We start from the raw sequence: 23,108 nt of genomic DNA, 5'->3' as shown, positions 1-23,108 counted from the left end.
GGACAATTTTCACGAGCGAGGAAAACGAAGCCTCTCGCTATCTGCGATCATCTTACGAGGCAGTAGAAATGAAAGAAAAAAGAAAAGAAAAAAATTGAAACGAAGGGTGCGAGGGAATTCTGCGGACACGCTTCGTTGTGCCCTGCAGTCATTTGCAAACAATTCACGAAGAGAAGGAGCGATAATGGCGAAGTTCGCGGAAAGTTAAGGATAGGGTTTTGGAAAATCGAGGAAATTAAACGGAAAGTAGATTGCACTGGGATCTGTTCTTCTCATCACGAATGTTTGATTTTATTTGTTGTAATTGCAATATTTATTATTCCATATAATGTAATTTTTAAATTGTCGACTATATCGCTTGAATTTGATATTCTTATTTTGTTATTTTATTTTTTATTTCGTTATTTCGCTTGTTCCGGGGAAAAATGAAATTCTTTGTTCGCGTACCTTTCAAGGTTTGTTCAGTTATTTACCATGTGGAAGAGAATTTTATGTGTATTGGAGAAAGTGAAATGTTACAAGTAGCGCTATAGGACATCCTTATTTCGATAGTTTAATTCAAAAGTTGATGCACTAACGATGAATTTTGTCTTGTCGCTTTTAAAGGAACGTTTTTAGTGTTTGATATCTCGCGATTAGTAGAATAGAGAAGCGAGATTGTATGAATGTAATAATAAGAAATTGTCGAGCTTGATTAAATAAGAAATTAAGAATAAATTAGAAATTGTCGAAGTTAATATTCTATTACTATTATTAAAAAGGATAAAATTCTTTGTTTTTCTAGTTTTCAGAAGCTGTTACTGCTATTCGTTACTTATGGCTTGAAAAGCTTTCTTGTAAAACCAATAACTTGTCTCGCTAACAGGATCGTGGGATAATTTGTTACAGTCTAAATAGTTTATCGTCAACAAAATTTCTTTTAGTAGAACACATTTCTTATAAGTCGAAATAACTTTTCCATGGTTATTAAATGGTATCTTAAAAAGTGAAATTCTCTTCGTGCCAAATTCCTGAAATTGTGTTTCATTGAAGCTCCAATCATAGTCCATTCGCTATAAATATAAGGAATAACTCATTACAATTTGTTCTCCTAAATTCACAAGCTATTGTGCAACCTAGTTATAATCAAGTACGCTTATCTCGATCATTTGGCAAAATGTTCCCAGGCTCGTTAGAGCAACTAACTGTTGCATCAACGGTTACCTGTACAAAGGAAAACTGAAAATGTACAGAAGACGCAGAACACGAAGATAATTTTGCGTAATTCAATTTGAACTCTGTACGAGTATCAAAAAATGTCTATTTTGTTAAATTAGATTTGCATGATTGATTGCTCTAACAAAGCTGGAGGAGAATGTGGCATGTGCCACATTATGCGTGTAGTTACATACATAGCGTTGCAGGCTGTTAAGACTGTCGAGGTAATGTTTGATCAAGCAAAAATGATTTGCCAAAGTATTTCATTTAATGTTGCTTATTTAAGTAATGGAACACGACTATCATAATTCTATTAGGTAAAGGAGGATGTTGAGAAATGGCTATTATTGGATCTTCCTGCGAACGAAAAATTCTTGCAGAATTTGGGACGCAGGATATTTCTGAAGGAACAAAAATCTTATTAGCATTCAATCAAACTGGGATGGGAAAGTTGTAAAAGACGACTATGCAAAGATAGAAAAATGGCAGCGTTCAAATTTACCCATGCGTTACACTTAATCTTCGTTTTTATCAAATTCTCCAGCTACAGGATAATTATTCATCTATATCGACGTAATTCTTCAGATATTCTGTCGGTGAGTCGATTGAAGCTTGAAATCGAGAAAATCCGAATTATCACCAGATTGTTGCTATGCGAGAACAATAGCCAACAATGATCTTATGGTACATCGGATTTGCTCGATCTCAAATTTCAATTGATTTATCAGCAGAATATCTGGAAAATTATGTCGATATAGATAAATAATTGCCTAAAATGAAATTATTCTAAAATATATAATAAATAATTTTGTAAATGATTTTATCATGGAGAATGTATAATCCTTTTCATAAATATTAGGACATTTATAATGATACAGAAGAAAATCATCCTAGATCCATTTTGGATTGCAAGACAAATTTTCTCTTTATCGATTATATTATTACTCATTTACAGAGCGATCGATCGCTATCATATTTGTATCGATAGTTTGACAAAATTTTCATAAGACAATGTTTCGAGTAAAAGTTCACCAGTATCGAACAAAGCAATTAAAAAGTAAAAGAAACTTTAAAAGTATAATTTTTTCATAAAAAAGAAAAATTATTTTGTATTTTAAGTGTCAATAAGCTTTCATTTAAAACATTATTTCACTAAATGACAGTTAACTCGTGAATCATTCAAAATATTCCATTAATTAAAGTCTATTATCCATACGTTTCATTAAATTAACATTACATTTTTAATATTTTTATATAATATTTTATATCTAATACGCAAAACATTAGCAACAGCATTACCAATAGCAAAGACATTTGTCATATATACAGTTTGATAACTTGTTAAAATACGACTCTTCACTTTATCGTTCTCCTTCGATTTACAAGATCACTGCAGTTGTTACCGAAGGATGGTGTTGTCGGAAATGCAATTTGCATTTATTCCGCTGAAAAAGTACAACGCTGCGTGCAACATCGATCATGAAACGGCTGAATTACGTCTTATCAAACACGGACAAACACGCGAGGTACTTCTGAGCAATAGCGGACATTCTTCGCAGCAAGAGGTTCACTTCAAATCGCTTACGAACAGAGAACCTGTATCTACTAAAAATCTACCGTCATTCTCATGCATCACCATCAGGATCGTTTAAAAGGATCGTTTAAAAGGATCGTTTAGAAGGATCGATTCTCGCATGGACGTCCTAACCAGTGACCAACCATAGGTTTCCCTTTACACGTCCTCGGTTACAAAGAAGCGCATCTTGTTCGCCGTAGAAACCGCTTGGATGTCCAAGCGGTCCAGACAATCGCGTCGGAAGAAACGAACGCGTGTCCAGATAAAAGAAAACAAGAAACGAACGGTATCGGTCGCGGGACGCGGTGTCAACGACACACGAACACGAGGGAACCGTAAGCTCCTAGGAACGCGTTAGTGAAAGAACATGGGACGCGGGAAGGGCCATCGTGCATAATGAGGATATCTGGAAACTCGACTATTCCACGCGTGGTCAGCCTGCATTCTCTTAAACTTAATCCGAATCGAACGTTCGAATTTTACCGTGGCAAACGTTCCACGCTTTAGAAAGTAAGAACTCGAACAATCGTTGGAAAGTTTCGTATCAATCGTTCGACGATGGGAGGAAAAGATTTTGTACTTTTATGGAAAAAAATGTAGGAACTTGAATCGTCGCTGGAAAGTTTGATATTTAACTTTAATAAGATCGTTTGACGACAGGTAGAAGGAATTTGTACTTTTAGTGCGAGAAAGGTGATGGGCTAAGAATCGTGGTACTTGCTTATTGTTGGTGATTGACAAGTGACAGATAAGCTTGGAAGTGTTTAAGAAAAGAGAAAAGAATCGTACAATAATGTGAGTGAAGATCTCGTGAATTTGAACTTCATCACGTACTTTGATTCTTAAAAGCGTCGTTTAGTTAATTCAGTTATGACTTTATTCTCTGTCGTGGTATGTTTTTACGGCTTGAAAAAATATAATGAATTATAAGGAATAGTGGTAGACTGACTTATACTAACCTACGCCACTTTGATTCTCAACTGTCTACATAGAAGAAGATGTTCGAGTAGATATTTTTATATCATTGGTATAATTTCTATGGAGAAGATAATAAATAAATATGTATTCATATTTACTGTCGAAGGAATTGAAATTTTGATAGACAAATCGTTTTGTAATAATTGCATATTATCAACCAAATTATAGTATTTACATAATTGTAGTTCAAAATATAATATTTGAAGATCACAGAAAAAGTGTATGAAAACTTTTACATGGATTGCTTTCGCAGAAGAATTATAAACAAGTAACAGTTGATAATATTATCAAATAAGAGCAACAAAAACGATAATTTAAACCTTCGAAAAGCTTACAATCACCGGTGTCTGGTATTACGAAACGTTTCAAGAAACTTAAATCAAATACATGCCAATACATATCTAAATAAATTTACTAATTCCCAAATCAATAACTGTATTTATCACCAACCGTAATAACAAATTTGACTGTTTCAAGTAATTAGAAAAATTGGTAACAAGTCTTTTTAAAAAAAAGAAAATAATCACACTTGGTATCTTTATCGAAACTCGTTTACCGATATCGTCGTTGATCATCTCGTTTCGAACCCGATAATCTCGAGAATTTCAATGGAGGAATCGATAAAATTGAATCACGTAATTCCTAGGAATTATGCAAAGCTCGCGAGATAACGTTACGCGAACTCCCACTTCGTTTGTTCTATGAAAAGATGCCTTTTCTTTCCTTTTTCTTTTGCAGAACCCGGTCCTAAATCGTGTAAGCGATACAAGAAATCTTTTACCGGAATTTCCGGTTCTCGCGGTCACGATTTTGCTCGTTCAAAGATCGTAAACCATTATAAAGTTATGCGACACATGGCGTTCCGCGTGTGTCAACGTCCGAACGGGTTGAAAAGAACGTCATCGAGGATGACGTTTTACCGTACGACGTGAGAAATAGACGAGGGATCGCTTCTAAAGAAACGTTTCAATGAGATGCGAAACGCGTGTCGATCGCGGAATCGAAACAACCGACGTTTGATGTGATTACTTCCTGTATGGGGGAAAAACTGGTAAGGTGATAAATAGATTATTCTTTCATCGAGTATGATCATCACGATAGCGTGTAGTCGATGGTAATTACGGAGAATTTTATAGCCCGGATCGATGTCGATATGATACTACTTGTTGCACGGTTTGTACGTTTTAGCTGCGTCGTTTATCCCCAATTGCAGATTATAATAAACTTGTTGAATTAATTTAATGAAGCGGAAAGCGATGCTGTTTCTGCTTTATGCATATTTAAAATGTATGGTGACGTGATGAAGATATGGATGCATCTGAAACGTGGAAATATACGTTGTACTAGATATAACTGTATGTGAAGAAAGATGTAGCATGGTCTTCCTTACGATGTACCATCTTTTCTGGAATTTTTTGAAATACAAGAAAGATTTAAAATCCTGTTTGATGGTTTTAATGTAAAGTAGTGTTAATTCGTCGAAATTTTCGCTTTGATTAAAAATTGCTTGAGCGCGTGAAAATAATTCAAGTAAATGGTATTAATTTTTAGAAACTTTGGATTTTATTAAAAACGGCTACGATACGTGGAAATAATCGAAGGTCAATGAGAATTGACTAAACTGACGGATACGTTAGACAGATTCGGTGTATTTAAGTACGTTGTTCGAATTTCTAATTATTTTGTTTGACTTTTAGCGGAAAGAACGAATAATTTACATTTTTTTTCGATTTTTGTATCTTCTAATAAAAAGGTATTGAATAAAATGTCAAAGAAAATACTGAATAAAATAAAATTGAATAGACATTTTTCCAATAAATGTAATAAATGTCCTATTGTACTAAATAAAATATTAAATGAAGTCTTTTCCAAATATAATTATATATAGAGTGGCTCTATTGCTTATGGTCGGCAGTATGACTACACCCATAATATAAAATTGAATTTTCTTTATACGCATTTTAACGTTATTCAAACCATTCGAGTTTCAATAATACTGAAATTTTCCACCTGGAAACCTGTTCGCACAGACGCTTTGACGTGTCGTCATTCCCGGGGGAAATTCCCCCGGATTCCTTACTTTGTCATCCTTTGCCGTAATTACGGCCGTTCCGTGAAGTTACAAACCGCACACGGCGTGCAACGAAGAAATGTTCGGGTTCTCTGTAACATCGGAGCGCAATTTTGTATCTCCCCGGTGACGGTCGTCCTTTCACGGTCGACGTGGGATCGCTTGAAACCAGGTCGCACGTGAACCATCTCCGCGAACAGAATGATCAATTACGGGACAGATAACTTTGCTTGCCATGCCCTGTTTCCTCCGGCGACGACAACCCACATGACAGTCCGCTCGTGACACGTTGCTTTGGGAGAATGGACATCCACAGTTTCTCGAATGTTTTCTCGTTCTACCTTTATTTGCACGATGGAAAGTCTTCTCTTGCAAAGAGATTAGGAATCGACCAAGTTAACGGATCTAAGGCTACCGGGTGTCAATATTTGCCGGAACCAATTCTACCAATTAATCCGTTTAGAAGGATGCGTCTGGAATTGAAAGTTTCTTGCCTAAGTAAAGTAGTTCATTTGCGTTAGAAAATTTCTGTGAATGTTAAATGAACGTGTAACGAATTTTTAAAGGCCACGCGAGAAACGTACCAGTAGCCAGTTTTTGTGATTTTACGCATTCACGACGATCAGACGACGCATTTGTGATTCTTTAGGAACAAATATATTCTTGTCAAGTCTGGCTCGAAGAAGCGAACCAGAACGTTCATGAAACATGGAAACAAAAGACAAGCTGCTAATGACGCGATTGAAATCCGAAGAATCACAAACATGCAAAATAACATTAGATCGTTGTTTTTTTGTTATGTAGGAGCAGCTGCTTGATTCGGTTATTCTTTTACAGGACCATCGAGCTGATCGCCCTTATCGCGATTTCCAGCACCCTTTTCCTCTTTTTGCACACAAGAGAGCTGCATTCGCGTCTGCGAAAAATGGAAGTTCGCCTTCAACCTGGCGAAGACGAGATCCTGTCGGCAAATCAACTCTCATCCGGTGAGTTTTTCACTCCGTTACATCTCCTTCGAACTTTCTCGTGGTCACATAACTTGTGTATTTGCACCAACGCATAGTTGGAAACTTGGTGTGTAACTTGAAACTATCGTTGGATTCGATAGATATTCGATAGATAACTCGCGCGATATTTTATCAAGAAAGTGATATTCCAAATTGAATAGAAAGTCGCTTTACGTGTTGCTTACGTGCCATCCTGATTACTTTCATCGTGGAATATCAATTTCCCATGGAAGAAACTAATAATTCAGGTTAGAGTGCAAGTAGACCCATTAACATTTTTTTTTTTTTATAAATTGTTCCTGAGAAAATTAAAGCTAGAAATTACAAGGTTTACCATAACACGTTCGAAGTTTACAGGTTAAAATAACACTCTCTCCCTTTTTATAAACAAAACTGTTTTACGCGGAAGTTCACGCTATCGTGTGTTATTATGGTTAGAGAAGAACGTCCGTTTCAATTTTTTTCTCTTTTCGTCACGACTTCATCTTCGTTCATTTCTTCGTTTCGAACCACCTGTTCGGTTCACAAACATAAGTTTCTTGAATATGGTTGGTAAACCCATGAAATTTTCTAGAAAATCGAGTAAAGAATCTTTTTTGAAATGTTCAATAGCGCGCGAAAATACATATTTAGAATTAGAATCAAATAAGAGGGCACTTTTGGTAATACGAGATTGGTTATTACATTCCAAAATTGATTATTCCAAATCGATGAATTTCAAAAATATTTTCCTGAATATTTAAAATGCAGAATATCTTGTAAGTAATAGACCTTCGAAGTCGACTAAATAAATGAATGAATATAAATCTCATCACAAACATTTGCTATATTTGCAAACGAAGAAACGATAAAAGTCCTTAATCCACTCGTGATAAGAAACAGGTGACGAAAAAACAGCGATCCTAATTACCTGAGAAAATTCTCTGCTTTAAGGATACAAAGGTAACAACGTTAAACGTGTAGAAGCCAACGTGTGTACTTGTCGTTAACAACACGTGCTCGGGTCATAGTCTTGAGAGATCTGAAATGTACATTCTCGCGCCCCAACTACCTTCCCGGTGTAATTAAAATCAGAAAGAAAAAAAATATTTAACCATAATCGTATAAATCGCGTAAATTCCTAAATTGGTTGGCAGACTGTAGAAACACAATGCGCGTACACGCGTATGTACGCATTATGGCGTCCTTCGGATGCGAATATCCTTCAAGGGAGGCTAGACTTCCCGGTTGAAGAAGGTCAAGGTGTGAGAGCGAACGCACAAAGAGCCAACAGTCAGGGGAAAAGCGTGGAGCGTGTGTGTATATATCGTTAGATCATTATCGTTCCAGCTCGTAGCATTTCGCATTCGCGAGATACGTAACGGTATCAGGGTCCTCGTTTGCCCGTAACACGCTAATTAACCGCTCCGGATCTGCCGCGTCGCGTCGCGTCGTTCTGATTCCCTCTTTAATGCAGCTGCTGTTCCCAATTTGTTGCGCCGTCGTTTTACGATCGCATCGATCAATCGCCGCCTTCTTCCTGTAGTTACGTATCTTCGCTAACGTATCTGAATTTCAAATATGTCTTTCACGCCGATTTAATTCTCTGGCTATGAAATACGTGTACACGTATCTAGAAACACATATTTGTACAATAAAAGTTGGTTATCAAGTTCTGTTAAATTTCTGCGAGTTTGTTAAATTGTTCAAGAAACGCGTGTATCGTCATTCATTAGTTTCGCGTTGAAACGAATCTGGAACTTTTACACGTCAACTTAACAGGTAGTTTGTTGCGCGATTTTGTACGTGGATTGTACGAACAAATACAGGGTGGTTGATAACTGGTGGTACAAGCGGAAAGGGGATGATTCCACGCGAAAAAAGAAATCGAAAATATAGAATAAAAATTTTTCGTTTGAGGCTTTGTTTTCGAGAAAATCGACTTTGAATTTTCGCTCGGTACGCGTGCGGCACGTTATAACGGGTCTCACTGTAGATCGTTGTCTCGATGGAGAAATTAAAAAAAAAGAAATTAAAAAAAAATTTTTATTCTATATTTTCGACTTCTTTTTTCGCGTAGAATCACCCCCTTTCCGCTTGTACCACCAGTTATCAGCCACCCTCTATATTACAACGATGTGATAAATATGACAATGCCTGAATTTTTGAAATGGTAGTTTTAAATTCGATAGGTCTGTGTATCTGCGTGTTGAATTTCACGTTCGTCTCTATTCGATATGTATATGTGTATAGGTTATTTTTCCTATTTCAACGTATGCAACTTTTATTTCGAAATAGTACATTGTCCACTTGGGTACATATTGCTTTTGGATTGTGGAATTCAGCCACTAATTGCAACAGAAATCGTAAAAAGCGATTCAAATTTCCAATTGCCAAGAATATTCCATTACGACGCACATTTTTCTCTAAGAGAATAATTGCAAGCTTCGTTGAACGTTGTATTAGGTGTACAAATTTCTTAATCTGAAATTCGAAGTCTATTTTTAAGAAAGTATAGCAGCTTGCTCAATCGAGATATTCGCCGTTGCTTTCTACAACTTTTAAGCGATCTTTCAGGCAAGAGATGAATTCCATCGCGATAATATGCTGTGTCTTTAGACGAGATCTAATCGTCAAGTCACTTTTATATCCGATCCACTAATTGGAAGTGGATGTAGGATAAGACGTGTTACATCGATCGGAAGAAGTAGCACTCCAAAGTTTGCTGCTGCAAGACGTCCCAAACCAGGCTCATTACGATGTCTTTCGTCTCATGGTCCTGACGATTGCATCTTGTTTAAAGACAAAATAATTTTCCACGATGGATCTCGTCACCTGCTTCATAGGTAGCCAAATTTATAGACAGCAACGACAAATACTCCGATCGAACAGCTTGCTACATCTTTTTCCTTTTCTATAGCTATTTTCTTTCTTAACTAAACTTCCAGTTCCAGCGAAAAATTTGACTCATTCGTTTGTACACTTGATATTTAGATATTCAGAGCATTTAAAGTACGACTACATTCGACTAAAATATAATCAACTCAGATGTAAGCCTTCAGAGTTGACCTGTAGCTACCGCTAATTCGCTGTTCGCTATCCGCTATTTGTCGTTCTTATAAGATGAAAGTATCTTGTACAGAAACAGCCGTCTTTCCGTTTTCATCGCATAAATTCGCTGAGACGGAGGTTCTTCTTTTCGCAAAGAAACGTCTTTGTTCGAAGAGATTTATTGTTATGACGGCAGCGATAAAGGGGGAGGAAAGAAGTGGCCGAACAGAATTCTCGAAATAGCTTTGGGTTATAAATATTCATAATTGAGTGGCTGGCGTGAAATGGGACGAAACGTTTCCGACGATCTTCCCCTAAGATAACAACGGTCGTACAATTCGTATAATTAGAAATATTCCAAGTACGCGTACAGAAGTATGCGTAGTTCATAAGGTATATCGGAAATCGAAAGTGCAGGGCAGGAAGATGTTGATGAATCGGTTTTCCTCCCTCGATCTCGCATCGTCCGCTGCATACTTGAGTTGTAGGTCATCGAACTTCTCATGAGAACTAGTAGATGTTCGGAGAATCGTGCTATCGTTCGAAATACCAGCGTTTACGATTTCTAATGCTGTCGAACCATCGATCTATACTGCTCGTTACGAAGCATAGAAGGTTAATCGTTTGCACCTGTAATTGCTTCTTGAAGCACGCATGATTGATCGAGAAATTGGATTCGCTTATTCGATGGATCTCCGATAATAAATTTAATATTTGAGAAGTAATTAATCCGTGTGGGAAAGTACGACGGTAGGTAGAAAATTGAAATTAAAATTCGAAAAGTGATTGCAGTTTACCAAGTTACGATAATTCACGAGTTTCGAATTATACGAAAGATTGTGATAACTGTAAAATAATCGATACGTGCGTTGTGAAATACACGTGACAAATGGAAGTTTAATTTATAATTTAAAGATTGAAGATAAATAAATTTGCAATAATTTACAAGCTTGGAATTATAAAAAATTTAACGATACAGTAAATTATGAGGAAATTTCGCAATAATTTCAAAATAATTCGTCCGTAAGTATATGAAATAAATATGGGAAAAGTTTGAAACTGTAAAAAATTTCACGATGGTCGTAAAATAAATTTTACGAAAACATTGCTCTAATTTTGCGTGCAACGATATAATGTAAATACGTACGATATAATAAGTGTGAAATGAATTATTTAAGTGGGAAAGTAGAGTTTACAGAAATATACACAGAATATACGGCGATGCTATGCAAAAACCTTTTATCATAGTTTAGACTGTTGCTTGAAGGGAATGGATGCATCGCCTCGCTCGGAGAGTTCATATCTCTTGACCTCATTTCCAGCGTTCTACTTATTGTCAATGAGAAAAGAATTCCTTTCTGCCGCGGCTCCACTGTGCGCCATTCTCATTAAAGATAATTTCAAAAAGTGAATCACGGTATATATGAACGATTGGTAAATGTAATGTTTGGGAGAGGGGGTTAAAATAGAACTCTTTTCAATGAAACAAGATCATCGTTAACGAAGTGTTTTTCGTTAACGAAGTCATTTACGACGAAGAGAGATATTTCAATCGAGAGCATTGAATAATTCGTGGCAAACTTTGAAAAGAAAATAATTTTTCTTATGATTCATACATACTTAACTAATTTATTTCTGGCAGCTGTTGGTCGTTGAAGTTTGGATCAAAATAACGAACTGTAATTATCATTCTTTTCATATATGTAGATCTTTGTGTTGTTTTCTTAAATCTACCTACGCTATTATTTGTTAGATATAAAAAATTTCCATTCACAAACATTTGCGAGAATAGTAAATTATAAAAGGGATAATTTTTTGTGTATTGATAACCATAAGAAACATAACGAAACTGTTCGCTAAAATGACAAATCATACAAAGTAACAAATTTTACAAATATCTTTCGAGGTAACAATTAACCTAACGTAGTATTGGTTTCACTTTCGTTTTCATACGGAACAATCGGTTTCGTTCATGAAACTGAGAACAAACAAAGAATACACGGCAAAAAGGTCTTAATAAAACATAATTATGGAGTTTCTCTTTAATGATCCATACACCTGCCAATTAATATGCGCAATACTTGTTCAATGTGACAAAAACTTGAAGCTATTTTCCATTTTCTTCGAGTCTAAAAACAGTAATATCAAGGTAATTCGAAGATTATTCCATAATTTAATATTATTCAGTGTCAAATATGCTCGACGTTTTAAATCGTATTTGGATTAACAAGTCGTACGTGTAGAACTCAATTTCCATATCTTGGATTCTGGAACAGGATATCGTTTCAAGTAAATTTTTTACATGTTGAAAATTACAGATAATCGATGGCATAATTTCATTCACAAATAAAATTGGACGCGGTTGATACTAATCTGAGATAAGGAAAATGAAGCGAATCGGTTATCTTTGGCGAAAGATAAAGATCGACGACTTATAAATATGATACGGAGTCTGGCACGAACTACGAATTATGGTTATAACTTGTAACATGAATTTTATAGAAGAACAGGAGCATTTTACAGAGTACGCTTTCCAGATCGTGTTGTGATATGCGAACGAGTTCGATTTAACGTTAGTTATTGTACTCGTTGCCTGATATTATAATATTATACTTATAAAAAGGATATAATAATATACATTTGATGAATAAAAATCTAAATTTATGAAGTTTCTATGACCACCGGTTTTTAACAACTTTCTTCCAGCTGCTATCGTAACTATGAATAATTCAAACTGTGCAAAAGGTACTCGAATATTATCGAGCAGTTCATCGATGCAGCTTTTTAGCGATCTAAATTAGAAAGATAAAATCGATTTTCTATTTCCACTTGATTCTTTTCAAATTTTAATAATAAAACTATTATCCGACTTATACAGATATATATATATTTCTATAAGTGAAATTTAAAATAACTGAACGATTCAGGATAATACGTCCGACAAAAGCACGTTGCAACTGATCGTAAATTAAAATTATTGAAAAGTACACTGCTAATACATACTACGATGTTACTGGTTCAAAAGAAAATTATTAGAATCGATATTGTCACATTTACACGTTTACGAGTTATTTAAATTGAATAAGAAGTCCATTTATAGAACAGGTTGGATGTCACAGTAAAATCAAGACGTAATATGTCAAGTTCACCAATAAGAGAAGCTTTAATGAGATAAGACTAAGATGCATCGAACCTCGTCACGTCCTGTAGGCAAGGCCAATAAACAGGAATAAGGAACAGAGGTTCTTGTTAATCTTCCATCAGTTGACTCCGCGTGATCTAATGGTATTAAAATGAGCTAGGAGTAATATTTCGTTGCAACTAGAATATCTTCCGAGCTTCGAGGGATAAGATACGGAATAATATATACAATCTTAGAGGGAAAAAAGTAAAAGAACCTATTAAAGAACTCACTAATCGCTTCCGTTCACTGATCACATCCTGAAATTTGACGTTATTCCTATAGTAAGATCAATCGAGCAGATATTGTAAAATATAACTATGCAGATAATTTTGTACAACTCGTGCTAATTATAATCAGTAATTCTATTAAACATTAGCTCAGTTCTAATTATAATCGACATCAGTGAAATCGATTGATTTATGTCTCCCCTGTCTTGCATACTTTAATGAACGAAAATGAATCAATTGACAGAAAGAGCGACATTTCCTCGGTTAGATGAAATATGATTTTCGCTGAGTGAATATTTAAAACGTATTTCCATATTTTAAATACCGCTACATTTTTGGCTCGTGTTCGATACGATCGAGCTCTTCTATCGTTAAAAAATATATCGTCAAGTTTCAAGAAAATATGAAAGAATCGCTATTGATATATTTACGTTTTAACCTTTTTTTAAAAATGTTGAGGATATTCTTGCTCGTTGGAACGAGATTGAAACATAAATACTCGAAGATCGCGGTAGAGTTAAGGTTTAATCGTAGGGTTAACTTTATAGTCTATTGAGGCCACTGTAGTGGTTTTCATATCGTGAAGATTATTTCCTATATCGTTTCCACTGATGAAACATGGAAAATGTGCGAAGGCTGCGATATAAATAAATATGAGAACATTTACTCGATCTTTGAAACAGTTCCACTGTCACAGAAAATACGTCGCTTGAAATAGTTTATGTTTGCCTAGTGAAATTTTCATGTTCCCTCTGTCACGTTGGAGTTATGGCTTGGCCCAGTTGCAAGAAATACCCTTTTATAGCATGAATACATTTAGCCCGAAATAAAGACATTAATCGTCACACGACGACCTATCCACGAACTTTTTCACCCAACTCCTTCAACATTTTTTACATCGATCTCGTATTAAAATCCTCACTTCGTAACTTTTCAAATATTTAATTTCCTCGTTCGCAAGTCACAATCAAAATTAATATCGTTGACTAATCCTATATCTATGCTAATATTTACAAGCTATTTTCGACAGTCGTATTCTTCAAACTTTGTATCACAGCCAAAAGGATTAATTATCCAGCAACCGTGTAAAAAAAACGAACAAAAAGGATCCTTCAACCCCGTCCTCGTTATCCATCACTCAGAAAGGAAATTCCAGCTTTATCTCCCTCGAGCTGGAAAATGAGTCGGAACCGTAAAGAAGCGAACGTAACCCGAAGAAAGGGGAAGGAGACAAAAAAAAAAGAAAAAAAATGCTTCCAAAAGAGGAAAAGCGCGTGAAATCCAGGGGATAATCGAGCGATGGGTCGTTCACCAAGGAGAAAACGGAAATCACGGTCGCTCTCTAGCCCGTAGAAAATGCAGAAGAAGCTCCGGCGAAATAACCCGTCTCGCAGGTGGCCGAGAGAAGTGAAAGGGAATGACGTTCGAGTGGAAGAAAGGAGCAGAATGCAGAATAAACGGAATGAAATATCTCTTCGAGACGGAGAAATGGATTAATAGCGGTTCTTGGCGAATACCCGTCTGAAATGAAAGTTCAATCGCGGTTCTCTTGCGAGCTGCTGAAGAGGATGAAGGTCCTGAGGCGTATCGTGCGTGATGGTGGGGAGGGTGTTGTATGAAAGGAAATCATGTGAGTAGAGTGGTAGCCTTTGGTAGTCGAAAGGGTGTTATTTTGGCGCGGAAGAGCAGCCTATGGTCGTTAACTTTTGATCCAGGATGGCGAGCCTGTAGGAAACTTTGGTTAATTTCCAATGGATTTCTCTATTAACGTCGATACTTGCTTTTGCTGGCGATTTGACGACGGTCGTCGATATTTCGTTTGTGTTAAGAACAGAGCTCTAAAAGAGTGGTAGATTATGTAGGAAATATGAAAAGTATTAGAGGGAGAGAAGCAAATTATATATGAAATTTTGCTTGTATAAATTTGATTAATTAGTTGTTAATCGGAATTGAAGAAATTGAATACTCGTAAAGATATTCTTTATGAACTGTAAAATAAAAAATTAATGGAAGATTGAAATGTATGGAAGATTTTAGAAATTCGAAATTATTTATATATTTGTTAGTGATATCGTTATAGAAAATTGATTCTTCATATTGGTTATATTTTACGCAAGTATGACATAAAAATGATTACACTGCGATTACTTTAACAAAGACAAATGTTTCGAAGCGAGTGAAGAAACAGCAAACGAATCTATCTCGGTTGCAATTAAGACTGTAAGCGGAAGAAGACAGAATAGATATTGCTTTAATTGCGTACGATCGAGTTGATTAAGCTTCCGTGATAATCATATTTGAGATAATCTTTAATAGTATTTCATAGCCAGTCGTCTCCGCTCAGAATTACAATAAACGACATTAAGGCTGTATCTAAAATATATGTTAAATTAATCATGGATATGAATGAGATTTCATACTATCGTGTTTTAAAATGAAACTAAATTTAATTAAAATGAAATCCCAAGAATTGCAAGTCGAAATTTAAGAAAATACTAAGTTATATTGCCTTATAAGTATCTTTCTAACAACAATAGTTAGTTTTCTTGTAAAACTTTTTTATTCATATACTTGGTAAAATTTTCCAGAAAATAACGTAACGTATCATAGAAATAATGCGATCTATTGAAATTAGAAAACATCGGAACTAAAATGCACGTTGATTTTATATTTCTTAAGGAATTTTTAACGAATAACACTTTCCAATAAATTTCTTCTCTACCGAAATGTTCTGACATTTTTCATCGAATAAAATATTTTTCTGTCATCGCAGAAAGTCATATCTTTGACCTTTACGAAGTTAATCTTCAAACCATAAAGTCTCGTAGGAAAAATTAATGATTATGTTGTTTCTCGCCAATCAAATGTAAATTAATCCCATTAATTTTCTCTTTGATGAAAGAGATAACGTCCAATCCGTGATGTTGCTAATCCAGAGGGAGAAAAATGAACATTCTTCAGCCGTGAAAATGAGATTAGGCAGATTCAGATAACAATCTGAAAAAATTCCTGTCAAATCTTTGTATTTTCCTACTCTCTAGTCACAATTAAAATCCGGAAGATCGAGTCCACCTTCAGAGTAAATTCACAATGTCGATCCACTTGTTTCTTCGCGAAGTTAACATTTGAAAAGGGAGAAAAATTAAGAAATTACTGAAGAAGCGGCTCAGACGAGAAACAACAAAAATAGATGAAATTATGAAAAAGTGAAAGAAGATACAAAGTAATATATATGTTGAACTAGAGTATTTCTTTAGACTAAAATATCTCTTGTGTTCGTAGTATGTTTTATCTGCGAAATTATATTACAGTTTGTCGTGTCCTTCATGTACATCTATGAGAAAATGTAAGTGTTCGTATGCTTTTAAGAATATAGACTACTAGAGAGAGTGTATAAAAATAAATAGAAAGTGATAAAAATTCTTATGCTGTAATAGAAAGAAAAATACGCTCATCATTTCTAACGCAAGTGACTAGCAAGTGAAAGAGCATTGCTAACAAAATCTTCTTAGAAAGTTGATTTCCACGGTTCGAAATCATTTCATTTTAACTGCAATTTTCTTATATCTTTCTCTTATCTGACATGCCCTAATAAAATGGGAACAGGGGACTGTTCGTCATTCGATTTTATCTGTATATTTATCTCATCTCTTTTACTTTCTGTCAAATTTAGATGGTCAATACGAAAGGCCATGATGTCTAAGATGTTCGTAAAGGAATCTATATCGATTTTCGTTACACGTAATATCATACTACGATATCTTGAAATCCTTTCTTTCTCATATGGAAATCAATAGCTGAAGATGATCTTCGTGTTAAAATCTGATCTTCCCGTTGAGATCCGATGTTAAGATAATTCATTTCTTTTAATAAACACATAAAGTCTTCGAAAGTGAATTATCGAAACAAGAAAACTGAAAATCGTTTAACTTAATGTTCAAGTTACGTAATGTTTCTCTATATCTTCAACGCATATCCCTTAAACATAAAATATTACAGCAAGAACGTTATTACACGTTCTCTACTAATATTCTTGCACATTAAGACACATATTTTCACAATATAATACAATTTATTCACTTTCACCTTTTTGAAAATAAAACAAATAAAAAGGTATAAAATACAATGTTACAAAAATTACTTGGTATATCTACATGAGATCACAGAAATAATAGGCTTAATGCTATATTAATATCTTCTTTATATATTTCTTTCTTTTTATTTGTAATAATATAATGCAATATCCTATAAATAATATCCTACTATTTCCTCAGTGATGACAAATATTAAAGATTTTCTAATCTCTGATATATTCGTATCCCGAGATTCTTTTTAGTTAAACGTTCTAATTTCTTCACTTCCCTTCGAAAACACATTAGAGGCAATTGCATTCTACGTGGATACAAATGACTCTGTGACAAACGTTATGTTTTGTGACATATCAAATGCAGAAAATTCTATAGGCGCGCGTACACTTTCGCGACCGACTGTACACTTCCTCTACTCTACTTTTTCTGAAATTCTCAAACCCGGCTACCATATATAGAACCATTAATGTTCACGAAAGAATCCTGCATCGAAGATTACACGTAATATCAGAGCACGATCTTCTTTCTTTCTCGCTTGAAGAACAAGCAGCGCGAAATCATCCTCGTTAAAATGGTTCAGCAGTTTTGATCGATAATTATAATTAGGAAGGAAAGTGAAGTAGATAAGAGAACGATAGAGGAAGCGAACGAATGAAGAAAGCAATGGACGATCTTGCGAGATAAGTCGAGGAGCAGATTAACGAGGTGATTTTCACTTCTTGGCGAAGTTACGTTCGCACCTCTCGTTCGCGATAATATCGTGCGGCCGCAACTCGTAATACGTCCGAGCGGTATGTGCTCCGTGTGCGCCGTGCCCTTTTCATGGTCAGGATCAAGATCGAGAATGAGCTATGGCGACTCGTTCTGCGATCGTGGATACTGGTCGAATGCGGAAACGATGCTCCGTTTACAGCAACCATCGTTCTTTTCTTGCTCTCGCGCTCTTCTTTTTCTCGTCTCTGTTCTCGAAACGTATCTCGAACACTATACGGTTCTGTTTACCAACGTTTCGATATTGATTATTATACGATCGGTAAAATTTGTCTCGTTCTCATAACGAATCTGTTGTTTTTTAATTCATGGAAAAGGTGGTTTTCATTGATGTTTGACCTTCACATCTTAAAATGTATAATTGGGAATACAGAGACAAGTTAATTATGGTTGCGTTCTAATATATTTTTTTTTACTGATTGTTTACCATCAGAGTGGTTAGCGGTTAATATCACAGATTGAGTTTCTACAAGTTCTCAGAAAGATTGACTTATTTCAAAAATCTTAACCATTATGTTGAAGTAATTAAATTTCGAGAAAAACTAGAGGTGTAGACACCTTTTCTTTTGTATTTCCGTGGACCTGGAGACCGCTGTTACGAAGAGAATAGAATTTAGTGAAAAAAATTGAAAATAACCAGGGATCCATATTATTGTGTACTTGAATATAAATTTTGTTTTGGGTTACAAGATCTAGAAACAAAAGAGCTATAAGTAGATTTCTATTGCAGCCTTCAGCTAGAGCTACACACCAAGGTTAACTTTTTGCTAATGTCCTTTGCTATAAATATATGAACGTGTTCTCTATAACACCTTCTTCCTATTGTATTGTAACACTGAAGAGTGAGGATCTGGATCAGCATACACTGTACCTGTACTTATACCTATACTTATTTCAATATATTTTTCTATTACAAATTCAACCACTCGTTCCTCTATCAGTCAACCTCCACACATTATTTAGCTTATTTTTAGTCTCAATGTTCGATAGAAACGCGTTTGTATACTTAGTTGCCAACCCAATACAATAATACGTATTTATTTTTATTCTAATTCCTGTTGCTTGATATTTGATTGCCTTTTATCGCGTAGTATCCCTCATTCTTGTTTCGGTATAGGTTTATTATTTTTTCCGAATTTGTTGCACATTGCTGCAAAACGTTCGAGGATCGCTGCTTCCAATGGTCTTGTTGCATCCATCAAGAGAACAGAATTGATAAATGAAGGTGCTGTTTGTATGATAACACGTTAAAGATTGATCGTAAAATAACGATGCAAAAAGAATATACAAGTACAAAGGGGGATGAAAAATCGAAAAGATGCACTGATTGTTAAAAAATTTTTCATGAAACGATAAAAGCATTACTTTGCGTGTTTATGTTTATCGCGAAAGGTATCGTTCTGTACTAAAATTTGATCGAAAATCTACGATAAAGATTAGAAAAAATAAGGGTGCACGTTTCCCTTCGCTATTATTTCTAGGCAAACATAATTCTTAACGTGTCTACATGGAACGCACAACGTGACTTCCTCGTAGTCAAGTTCAATATCTGAGAGATAGTTTATGGTGTCCCTTTCATAAAGGAATGCTCGTAAATATTCCTTAACCACGGAAAGTAGCGGAACGTTGGTAATTATCGTATTAACGTCTTTTACAGACACTTTCCAACTCTTACTAGACATACTATATCATTTTTATCATGGAAATTATACCGTAACCTCTGAACTATAATTTCAGAAACTAATCAAATCGAAACCTCTGTAATATCGTCTTGAAAAAATTCTAAACAATCTTCCAATGATATCTATGATTGAAAATTAGATAGAAGAATTCAACGTTCTTAAAAATAAGGAAGATTGAAATTGCAATTAATCTTCGAGTATAATTAAAGAGTTTCTTTCACTTGTTGCATTTGATTGTCCAAGAAATATGTAATCATTGGTAAAACTGTGTCTACTTTGTTGCATTTTCGATTAGAAAAGGGGAAAGTTCTTTCTCTTAATCTTCGTTGTTATCCAAGCAAAGAGATCGATATTTAAAAGTTTATTCGTTACTTTGTTGCAGATTTGCGGTTTTACTTTCTATCGAATTGAGAAATTAATATTAAGAAGTTAGCTTGTTGTTCCCACGGTTTAACACAAATTTCATTCTAGTCTTCGCATAAAATTTTGAGGTTTGTGATTCCTGGTGATTCGAATCGAACGTGACAAATTATAATTGATAGGTTGTAGGGTAAATAAGAGTATTCAAAGTAATCAAGAGACGTTGTGCTTCAAAATGTAGGATAAATATGTTTTAGAATGTAGATAAATCACACTACAACCCTTAATATTTGAATTAATTAGGAAATGCTTCAGCATTAGAATAGCAGAATTTTTGGATCACCGGTCTTTCCTAATAATTATTTTACGTTTTAAGAAAAATAATATTCTTGATGATGGCAGAAAATGTGATACAAGTTAAATATCGTCTTGATTGCCATTATTTATTATTATTTCCATCGCAAGGAATAAAGAAACGTTTTCTTTATCTTAAAGGGTAGTTACAGCAATTATTCTCGTTTTTACTTTCCATTCTTTTTTGGAATGAAAGTCGTAGTTCTATCTACACCGTATTTTATTATGTTTCTCAAATGTTAAGTGATAATTAGTCATGGTTTATGGTGAAGTGAAATAGCGATATTTTAACGGTAAATACACGTGGAAATTATGCACAATAGAATAACGTAATTATTAAATCTACCATAAGCAGAGCGTTGATTTTATTAATCAATAGTTATTAAAAAATTAATTATGAATATTTTACAAATTTGAAAATTTCTTGATGTTATCTTATTAGAAATTAATTTATTTGCGTATTTAATCATTTTTGTAAACTATTACCTTACTGACAAATTGTTGCTATTACATCGAATAAATTTAGCTCGCATCTAGTGAATTCAAGTTGGCACGTTAATTGCAGAAATATTACAATATTTAAATCCCATAGTGGAAAGTGAAGTAGAAGCGGTTTAGCTTTTCTGCAGACATTTCTACAAACTTGTTATACACATTTCATACCGAAAATTAATAAAAAAAAGTTTGCAGTAGAATTACTCTGATTAAAATATTTTCAAATCCAAAACTCCAAACTTTTAATTGAAAATACAAAATTACACATTTTTTCTATGAAGTTTTAAATTTCGCACCGAAAATACCCAATACGTAACGAGCCGTTTATTCTCTCCATGTAAAAATTCTCTATCAATATCAACGATATTACGAATTCGAAGAAAGACCGGTGTACCTACTCTGATAAAATTTACATTTTTTCAACGTGCCATTTATTCTATCAATTACTATCTAATTATCGATTACGACGTTTTATAAATAACAAGAATTAATTTATAAGAAAAGAAAGAAGGAAAGGAATAATAAGAAATAATAAGAAAGATGATCGTTCAATTGGAGAGTAGAAGACTCGAACGCGCATATTCTTATTATTTAAATCTACGTTTTCTCAACAAACTCTTTCTTATCTGGGACGTGCTGCGATATTACCAAGCATTAATTTACCAATTATTACCAAGCAGGATAAAAATACGACGATAATCATTTAAGAATCAAAGAAACGGGAAGATAAAGTACCGCTGGGAATCTCATTGTTCCGTTTTTACAGAGTAACCTCAGGTATATCACGCACGCGGTAGACGACAATCGCAGCTTTGCAATTCCGAAACTGTCCAGGTCAGGAATTTCTTGGGACGAATCAAGATCACCGGATGACGGGCCGTAAGAGCACGATCTGACAAACGACATAACCTCGCGGAAATGATCGTGCGCCGATTGCTTTGCAATTCCAAGTGCTTTCTATTGTGCGTTATCGTCGGCCCAGTTTGTAGCTACGCCATGTGGGAAGCTTTCACGGTCACGACCGAGATCGTGCTCGATGTATAGAACGATTCTGAGCCGGCGTGTCGTAAAATTTATGAGCGCGTTCCACGCGTTGAATTTTTCAAATACGTCTAAACAAACGTAGGCACGAAGGTTTTACATTTTTGAAATCGACGCGGTGCTCCGACATTACGATATTTTTCTAAGAATTGCTAGCGTTTGTCCGCGACTTCGTTCGCGTGGGCTGCTAATGTACACGGAACGATTTTTAAGCAGATGAATTTTTACGAATGAAACACCTACATATTTTTTATACTGACAGTTAGGTTGGTCTGAGTGATAAAAAATATTATTAGATTATAAAAAAGTTCGATTTCGGAAAAAACGGTGACTGTCGTTGCTTGACGTCTACAAAGCATACGACTCAGATGCCAGGCTGTTCCTCGGCTTCTACAAAACGGATCGAGATGAAACGTAGCGTATTTTCCTTTTCGGATACTAAGATATAGAACAGAGAAAACGCTGTCAAAATTGGTTCGATAGTTTTTACGCGATGCGAGTGCAAGCAGAAAGATAAAAATTCCAAAAATTAATTTTTTGATCTTCATAATTTATGAGCTGTACCTGGATAACTATTCCATTTTTTTCTTTTTTTTATCAATGAGATAGGTATACAAAATATTGAGATAGAAATACTTGTTCCAAATTTGATTCAAATATTATTAAACAGAGATTATTGCTTTTATCTTAATTACTTTATTACCTCATTTATTTGTGCATTTCTTTGAGTACAAATATCTCTCTAAATGTTTAGTAATGCATTGGTTCAGGAATTAATACAGTAAATTAAATTATACCAAACAATAACAATCATAAACTAACGCCTTAATTACGTTAACATACAGTCATATTGAGATAAGTCTTTCACTTGCAATAAATCTTCCTATGATTGTTTTATATTCATTACGATACATTATATGGTATATTTATATTAGTTCTATATAAAAACGTTATTTTCAATTTCCCTCGAATCTCAAAAGGAACAAAGGAGACCATTCATGTCGTGCCAAAATAGGATATTTTTGTAGAACGAATAGATTTTTAACT

The 23,108-nt window shown here is 34.7% G+C and overlaps 1 protein-coding gene across 3 annotated transcripts in view; it reads left to right on the top strand.

The window, feature by feature from the left end:
• The window catches only part of pip (heparan sulfate 2-O-sulfotransferase pipe), a 113,748-nt gene that overhangs the window by 32,364 nt on the left and 58,276 nt on the right, over nucleotides 1-23,108 (top strand). For all 3 annotated transcript variants that reach the window (XM_069113851.1, XM_069113842.1, XM_069113832.1), the window contains exon 2: nucleotides 6,660-6,808. In XM_069113851.1, coding sequence (XP_068969952.1) covers nucleotides 6,748-6,808 — 61 coding nt within the window. In that variant the 5' untranslated portion in view covers nucleotides 6,660-6,747. The remainder of the gene's footprint in view (nucleotides 1-6,659; nucleotides 6,809-23,108) is intronic.

The sequence above is a fragment of the Bombus flavifrons genome, chromosome 1, assembly GCF_040668555.2.
Source record: "Bombus flavifrons isolate JBK064 chromosome 1, iyBomFlav1_principal, whole genome shotgun sequence".
Taxonomy (NCBI): domain Eukaryota; kingdom Metazoa; phylum Arthropoda; class Insecta; order Hymenoptera; family Apidae; genus Bombus; species Bombus flavifrons.
The sequence above is the reverse complement of the archived record's forward strand: the minus strand, read 5'-3'. Positions and strand labels throughout refer to the sequence as shown.